The 8864-nt window shown below is 39.9% G+C and overlaps 1 protein-coding gene across 1 annotated transcript; it reads left to right on the top strand.

The window, feature by feature from the left end:
- The first annotated feature begins 514 nt into the window (after positions 1-514).
- Positions 515-2245, top strand: LOC134368142 (syncytin-1-like). The gene has a single exon (XM_063084697.1). The coding sequence runs from the start codon at positions 515-517 to the stop codon at positions 2243-2245; it is 1731 nt and encodes a 576-aa protein (XP_062940767.1).
- The last annotated feature ends 6619 nt before the right edge of the window (positions 2246-8864 follow it).

Below are 8864 nucleotides of genomic sequence, written 5' to 3'. Positions count from 1 at the left end.
AATGGACAATGGCCCTGGCTATACCTCCAAGGCTTTCCAAGATTTTTGTGCTAGATTACAAATTCAACATATTACAGGCATTCCCTATAACCCTCAAGGCCAAGGAATTGTCGAAAGAGCCCACTTATCTCTAAAAACTTGCCTTGAGAAAATAAAAAAGGGGGAATGGTACCCCACAAGAGGCTCCCCCAGGAATTTACTAAGTCATGTCCTTTTCATCCTTAATTTTTTAAATCTTGATGTCAACGGCAAATCAGCAGCTGACCATTTTTGGCATTCCGAGTCCCAATCACAATTTGCCATGGTCAAATGGAAGGACCCCCTAGATAACTCCTGGAATGGCCCAGATCCAGTTTTGATCTGGGGTAGAGGTTCAGTCTGTGTTTTTTCTCGCACTCATAACTCGGCCAGATGGCTGCCAGAACGGCTGGTTAAACAAGTTGATCATAACCTCTCAGCCAGGGATTCGGTAGATCCCTGAGAATGCCTTTTTCTTTTCTTTTCCACAGGGGTCATGACAACCAGCATTTTCTTCCTGATTGTTGGTTTGTCTGATCAACTGCCCAAGGTCCAGTCCGGCTTTGGAGATCCTGGACTCGCTCACCAATTGGTGAACAAACAGTACGGAAAACCATGTGATTGCAAGGGTGGGACCGTTTCTAGTCCTCCTACATCATACATATCTGTTGTAGATTGTGACACCCATTCAGCTTATTTGTCCTCATCATCTCCCGCTTATAGTTGTGTTGAAAAACCTAAGTTCATAGCCAGCAGTGGTGGGAGCCTTAAGCCATGTCCTTGCAGCACATTTGCTGAATCTATGCATAGCACTTGTTATTCTTCATACCAATTATGCACTTCTGGAAACCAAACATACTTCACAGCCACCCTGATTAAAAATTATGTGGGGACTTTTGGAGGGGATCTTTCAGGTCCTCCTTCTGTTGGGCTTGCCTTGAATAAGTATGCCCAAGCCTCTTGTACAGGTTTAGTAGGTCAACCTGTTTGTTGGTCCACCACTCCCCTCATTCACATATCTGATGGAGGAGGCCCTCAAGACCAAACTAGAATTCTAAAAGTGGAAACAAAAATTCAAGAAATGCATGAAATTTTGTTTCCTCAACTTACCTATCACCCCCTGGCCCTGCCCAAGAACAGGGGTGATTTAGGGCTTGATCCTCAGACCTCCAACATTCTTTATGCAACTCATAAGTTGCTTAATGCCACCAATCCTGATCTTGCTCAAAATTGTTGGCTCTGTCTGATAGTAGGACAGCCTGTCCCTGTTGCTTTTCCCGCTTTGTCTTTTAATTATTCTGATGGTCATCAATGTTCATTAACTTTCCCTTTGCAGGTACAACCTTTACAGTTTTATAATGCTACTTGTTTCATTTCCCCCTCAGTTAATAATAGTTTTGAGGTCGATGTTGGGTTTGCTACATTTGCAAATTGTCAGTCGTTTATCAACATTTCTACTTCCTTGTGTTCCCATAACAGTTCAGTCTTTGTCTGCGGTAGCAATGAAGCTTATACCCAATTACCCACTAACTGGACAGGGTTATGTGTTTTGGCTCTCCTTCTGCCTGATGTAGATGTTATATCTGGGAGCGAACCTGTCCCTGTCCCTACTTTTGAGCATATAGCTGGAAGATCTAAAAGGGCTGTGCAGTTTATTCCTTTACTTGCTGGTTTGGGAATTTCTGCAGCAGTTGCTACTGGAACTGCCGGTCTCACCCATTCTCTATCTCAATATACAAAATTGTCTACCCAGCTGATTTCGGATGTACAAGCCCTTTCCCAAACTATACAGGACCTCCAAGACCAATTAGATTCCCTGGCAGAAGTAGTCTTACAAAACAGAAGAGGTCTCGATTTACTAACTGCAGAACAAGGAGGTGTTTGTTTAGCCCTACAGGAAAGATGCTGCATCTATGCCAACAAATCTGGGATAGTTCGAGACCGTATCAAACAACTGCAAGACGACTTAGAAAAGAGAAGAAAACAACTGGCAGAAAACCCCCTTTGGACTGGGCTTAATGGATTCCTGCCTTATCTCTTACCCTTTTTAGGGCAGCTTGTGGGCTTGCTTCTTTTGCTTTCTTTGGGGCCCTTTTTACTTAATAAAGTCACAGCCTTTGTTAAACAACAAATTGAGGCTATTCAGGCAAGGCCTATACAGGTCCATTATCAACGCCTTGAGATGCAAGAACAAAGTGGTGCCTATATACCACCACATTCACCTTAACAAATGCTGCCTCTGTGAGCTGAACTGGATAGCCAAAGACGGGTAAGAGGGTAAGTCCCCCGCACCACCCTAAACAAAAGGCTGCTATTAATGGCAGCCCATTTCTATGATGGGTACCGTGCTCGGGATGGGTTACCCCAACCTAAGACAGGCACAGTTCCCGAGAGGTTCTCTTGGCTTGAAAAAATAAAAAAGGGGGACCTGTCCGGAGCCAAAGAGCCCTGTCATAGCCTGCCCAGGGTCATGAAGCCCTGCCAATAGCCCTCTGACACTAAAGATATAAATGCTGTGACCTTTCCTCCTTTTTCTCCTTCTTACTGCTTGCACAGCCCTAGGCGTAGATCACCGCTGCTTTGCTTTAGATAGCTGAGAAATGTTCCATTTCCTGGGAAGATTTGCCCTGTGATTTCTCCCAGAAAACATCTGCATACTTCCTTATCTGCTGAGTCCCTCCTGCTGTCTATATAAGCTGTGACCTTCTGGCTAATAAATGAGACTTGATCAGAATACTGTCTTGTCTCCATTTCTCGCATCTCTTGTCCCATCCAATTCCCACTCCCCCCTCCAGGGTCTGCGTTGAATATCCCGCAGGTCGGGACAGTTAAGAGTGAAGAAGGTCAGGACCAGTTGTGTCAAAACCCTTTTTATGAAGAATGTGAAAGCTTTCTGGAAACTTACAGCAACTATACAAGGGTACTTCTAAAAGTTCATGGAAATATTCCTGTTATCTTTTAATTCTATATTTCCATGAGCTTCTAGAAGTACCTTCGTACAAGAAAGATCGGGAAGTTATGTTACTTAGCTGGATACATTACAACTACAGATAACATCAGATTTCTGTTCATAAGAATAATAAGTGACAGTGTTTTGAATATGTGTTCGGAAAGTATAGGAAAATGGTCAGGACCCCTCAGATGTTCAGAAACTTGCCTAGCATTTGATGTAAATATGTACGTGCACCCAGATGTTCCTTCGTTATTGTCTAATGTAACTGAGCATGTTCACCCAGGTGTCCTGGGTTATGGACTTAAGCATAAAGGATGAGTGGCTCTGATCCACAGTGTCCCCCGCCCCTGGGATGCCCCCTGGGGCGCGGGGGGGTGGGGGACGCTATTTCTGCTGGAGGTTGTTGCTGCCAGTGTTCCCAGGACCCTCCGAGAGGCTACCACCACAGCTGCTGGAGGCTGCTGTAAGCTGATGCAGCTGAGGACTGAGCTCCTGTTGTCTACCAACAGCTCCCAGGACCTTTCCCAATTACTTGGCATGGACCTGCGTGTGAGAGGTCTGGTGACCCAGCCTGGCGTTTGAGGGGTCTGGTGACCCAGTCTGTACAACAGGTTTGAAGGGTCTGAGCCCTAGCTCTGACAATATAAATGGAAACTTAGTATAACTAAAATAATGAAACATTTTGTCTTTAGTTATGATTTGCCTTACTCGACAACTGCCATAGTTATGTAGTTCTACAACATGTAAAAATAGTGTCTGTTGTTTTTGACATTTAGACTCAAATCAATATCAACAGTGTGAATACTCTGAAAAAATAAGAGAAATTAGCATCAAAATTAGTAAATAGAAGAGCAGCTGAGATGTAGTGCAGATGCATTCTGCTGAAACTATATGTTATTTGGACAAAACAGCCTGGGTTTTTACTCTCTGCTTTTTTTCTTTATTGATTATCTCTATGATACTGACTTTATAATTCTAGAATTAGCTATCCTCACCTGTAAACTAAAATAATTTAATTGATCAGAGTCTCAAAGAAATTGGCTCTTGGGCTATATATACAAACTGCTTACCAGTTTTGTTTGGCTTTTTTAAAAAAAAAAATATTTAAAGAGTTTTTTTTTTAAATTTTATTTTGTCGATATACATTGTGGCTGATTATTGCTCCCCATCACCAGAACCTCCCTCCTTTCTCCCTCCCCCCTCCCCCCCAACAATGTCCTTTCTGTTTGCTTGTCATATCAACTTCAAGTAATTGTGGTTGTTATATCTTCTTCCCCCCCCCGCAGTTCTTGTGTGTGTGTGTGTGTGTGTGTGTGTGTGTGTGAGGATTTATATATTAATTTTTAGCTCCCAACAATAAGTGAGAACATGTGGTATTTCTCTTTCTGTGCCTGACTTGTTTCACTTAATATAATTCTCTCGAGGTCCATCCATGTTGTTGCAAATGGCAGAATTTCATTCGTTTTTATAGCTGAGTAGTATTCCATTGTGTAGATGTACCACATTTTCCGTATCCACTCATCTGATGATGGACATTTCGGCTGGTTCCAACTCTTGGCTATTGTAAAGACTGCTGCGATGAACATTGGGGAACAGGTATACCTTCGACTTGATGATTTCCATTCCTCTGGGTATATTCCCAACAGTGGGATAGCTGGGTCGTATGGTAGATCTATCTGCAATTGTTTGAGGAACCTCCATACCATTTTCCATAGAGGCTGCACCATTTTGCAGTCCCACTAACAATGTTTGAGAGTTCCTTTTTCTCCGCAGCCTCGCCAGCATTTATCGTTCAGAGTCTTTTGGATTTTAGCCATCCTAACTGGGGTTAGATGGTATCTCAGTGTGGTTTTGATTTGCATTTCCCGGATGCTGAGTGATGTTGAGCATTTTTTCATATGTCTGTTGGCCATTTGGATATCTTCCTTAGAGAAATGCCTACTTAGCTCTTTGGCCCATTTTTTAATTGGGTTGCTTGTTTTCTTCTTGTAAAGTTGTTTGAGTTCCTTATATATTCTGGATATTAATCCTTTGTCAGATGTATATTTTGCAAATATTTTCTCCCACTCTGTTGGTTGTCTTTTAACTCTGTTAATTGTTTCTTTTGCTGTGCAGAAGCTTTTTAGTTTGATATAATCCCATTTGTTTATTTTTCCTTTGGTTGCCCGTGCTTTTGGGGTCATATTCATGACGTCTGTGCCCAGTCCAATTTCCTGAAGTGTTTCTCCTATGTTTTTTTAAGAAGTTTTATTGTTTCAGGGTGTATATTTAAATCCTTAATCCATTTTGAGTTGATTTTAGTATATGATGAGAGGTATGGATCTAGTTTCATTCTCCTGCATATGAATATCCAGTTATGCCAGCACCATTTGCTGAAGAGGCAATCCCTTCCCCAGTGAATAGGCTTGGTGCCTTTGTCAAAGATCAGATGGAAGTAAGTGTGTGGGTTGATTTCTGGATTCTCTATTCTATTCCATTGGTCAGTGTGTCTGTTTTTATGCCAGTACCATACTGTTTTGGTTATTATAGCTTTGTAGTATAGCTTGAAGTCAGGTAGTGTTATGCCTCCAGCTTTATTTTTTTTGCTCAGCATTGCTTTGGCTATGCGTGGTCTTTTATTGTTCCATATAAATGTCTGGATAGTTTTTTCCATTTCTGAGAAAGATGTCTTTGGAATTTTGATGGGGATTGCATTGAATTTGTATATCACTTTGGGTAGTATGGACATTTTCACTATGTTGATTCTTCCAATCCAAGAGCATGAGATATCTTTCCATCTTCTTGTATCCTCTCTAATTTCTCTCAGCAGTGGTTTGTAGTTCTCGTTATAGAGATTTTTCACCTCCTTGGTTAACTCAATTCCTAAGTATTTTATTTTTTTGGTGGCTATTGTAAATGGGCAGGCTTTCTTGATTTCTCATTCTGCTTGTTCACTATTGGAGAAAAGAAATGCTACTGATTTTTGTGTGTTGATTTTGTATCCTGCTACTGTGCTGAAATCATTTATCAATTCCAACAGTTTTTTCGTAGAGGTTTTAGGCTGTTCGATATATAGGACCATGTCATCTGAAAACAGGGACAGTTTGACTTCATCTTTTCCAATCTGGATGCCCTTTATTTCCTTCTCTTCTCTGATTGCTCTGGCTAGTACTTCCAACACTATGTTGAATAGGAGTGGTGAGAGTGGGCATCCTTGTCTAGTTCCTGTTCTTAAAGGAAAAGCTTTCAGCTTTTCCCCATTCAGGATGATATTGGCAGTGGGTTTGGCATATATGGCTTTAATTATGTTGAGATACTTTCCCTCTTTACCTAACTTATAGAGGGTCTTTGTCATGAATGAGTGCTGAACTTTATCAAATGCTTTTTCAGCATCTATAGAGATGATCATATGGTCCTTGTGTTTGAGTTTATTAATATGGTGTATCACATTTTATTGATTTGCATATGTTGAACCAACCTTGCATCCTTGGGATGAATACCACTTGATCGTGATGAATAATTTTACATATGTGCTGCTGTATTCTGTTTGCTAGTATTTTAGTGAGGATTTTTGCATCTATATTCATCAAGGATATCGGCCTGTAGTTTACTTTTTTGGTTATATCTTTACCTGGTTTTGGTATCAGGATGATGTTTGCTTCATAGAATGAGTTTGGGAGATTTGCGTCTGTTTCAATCTTTTGGAATAGTTTGTAAAGAATCGGTTTCAATTCCTCTTTGAATGTTGGGTAAAATTCTGCTGTGAATCCATCTGGTCCTGGGCTTTTCTTTGTTGGGAGCCTTCTGATAACAGCTTCAATCTCCTTTATTGCTATTGGTCTGTTCAAATTTTCTACGTCTTCATGGTTCAGTTTTGGGAGCTTGTGTGTGTCCAGAAATTTATCCCTTTCCTCCAGATTTTCAAATTTGTTGGCGTATAGTTGTTTATAGTAGTCTCGAATGATTCCTTGTATTTCAGATGAATCAGTTGTAATATCGCCTTTTTCATTTCTAATTTTTGTTATTTGAGTCTTCTCTCTTCTTTTTTTTTTTGTTAGCCATACTAATGGTTTGTCAATTTTATTTATCTTTTCAAAAAAACAACTTTTTGATTCGTTGATCTTTTGAGTTGTTTTTTGGTTTTCAATTTCATTCAGTTCTGCTCTGATCTGAATGTTTTATTTCCATCTGCTAACTTTAGGTTTGGATTGTTCTTGTTTTTCTAGTTCTTTAAGGTGAAGTGTTAGGTTGTTCATTTGCCATCTTTCCATTCTTCTGAAGTGAGCGTTTAATGTGATAAATTTCCCCCTCTAAACTGCTTTTGTAGTATCCCACAGGTTTTGGTATGATGTATCATTGTTTTCATTAGTTTCAATAAATTTTTTGATTTCCTGCTTGATTTCTTCTTGGACCCATATGTCATTAAGTAGAATGCTGTTTAATTTCCATGTGTTTGGATAGTTTCCAGAGTTTCGTTTGTTATTAATTTCTAGTTTTAATCCATTGTGGTCTGAGAAGATACATGGGATAATTCCAATTTTTTTGAATTTATTCAGACTTGATTTGTGACCTAATATGTGATCTATCCTGGAGAATGATCCATGTGCTGCTGAGAAGAATGAATATTCTGAGGTTGTTGGGTGGAATGTTCTTTAGATATCTGCCAATTCCAATTGGTCTAGAGTCTTGTTTAGATCTTGTGTTTCTCTACTGATTCTTTGCCTAGATGATCTGTCTAATATTGACAGTGGGGTGTTCAGGTCCCCTGCTATTATGGTATTAGTGTCTGTTTCCTTCTTTAGGTCTAATAGAGTTTGTTTTATAAATCTGGCTGCTCCAATATTGGGTGCATACATATTTATGATTGTTATGTCTTCTTGATGGATCAGTCCTTTTATCATTAAGTAGTGTCCCTCATTGTCTCTTTTTATGGTTTTTAGTTTAAAGTCTATTTTGTCAGATTTAAGAATAGCTACTCCAGCTCGTTTTTCTTTTCTGTTTGCATGGTACAACTTTTTCCATCTTTTCACTCTTAGGCTGTGTGAATCTTTATGGGTGAGGTGGGTCTCTTGTAGGCAGCATATAGTTGGGTCCTCCTTTTTGATCCAGTCAGCCAGTCTGTGTCTTTTGATTGGGGAATTTAAGCCTTTTACATTAAGAGTTGTTATTGAAAGGTGTTGATTTATTCCTAGCATTTTATTGGTTGTTTGGTTGTCTTAGGTGTCTTTTGTTCCTTGCTTTCTGATTTACTGTTTGGTTTCTGTGTTTGTTGGTTCCTTAAGTTGTAGATAGCGTTTTTGTTTGCTTGTTTTCTCTTCATGAATGCCATTTTTATTATACTAGTGGGTATTGATTTTTCTTGGGTTTTTATGGCAGTGGTAGTTATTTTTCAGGAACCAAACCCAGTAGTCCCTTGAGGATTTCTTGTAAGGGTGGTTGTGTAGTAGTGAACTCCCGCAGTTTTTGTTTGTCAGAGAAATATACTATTTGCCCTTCATTTCGGAAGGATAGCCTTGCAGGGTAGAGTATTCTTGGCTGGCAATCTTTGTCTTTTAGTATTTTGAAAATGTCATCCCATTCCTTTCTAGCTTTTAGGGTTTGTGATGAAAAGTCTAATGTTAGCCTGATTGGGGCTCCCTTATAGGTGGTTTGACGCTTCTCTCTTGCAGCTTTTAAGATTCTCTCTTTGTCTCTGAGTTTTGCCAATTTGACTATGACATGTCTTGGAGAAGGCCTTTTTGGGTTGAATACGTTTGGAGATCGTTGAGCTTTCTGGATCTGAAGTCTGTGATTATTCCTATACCTGGGTAGGTTTCTGCCACTATTTTGTTGAATATGTTTTCAATGGAATCTCCATTTTCCTCCCCTTCTGGAATACCCATGACTCGGATATTTGAGCGCTTAAGGTTGTCTG

Source organism: Cynocephalus volans, chromosome X (assembly GCF_027409185.1).
Source record: "Cynocephalus volans isolate mCynVol1 chromosome X, mCynVol1.pri, whole genome shotgun sequence".
Taxonomy (NCBI): domain Eukaryota; kingdom Metazoa; phylum Chordata; class Mammalia; order Dermoptera; family Cynocephalidae; genus Cynocephalus; species Cynocephalus volans.
This window is presented reverse-complemented; position numbering and strand designations above follow the sequence as displayed.

Coding starts and splice junctions, on each gene's coding strand:
- LOC134368142 (XM_063084697.1), top strand. CDS start 515: ATGACAACCAGCATTTTCTTCCTGATTGTTGGTTTGTCTGATCAACTG.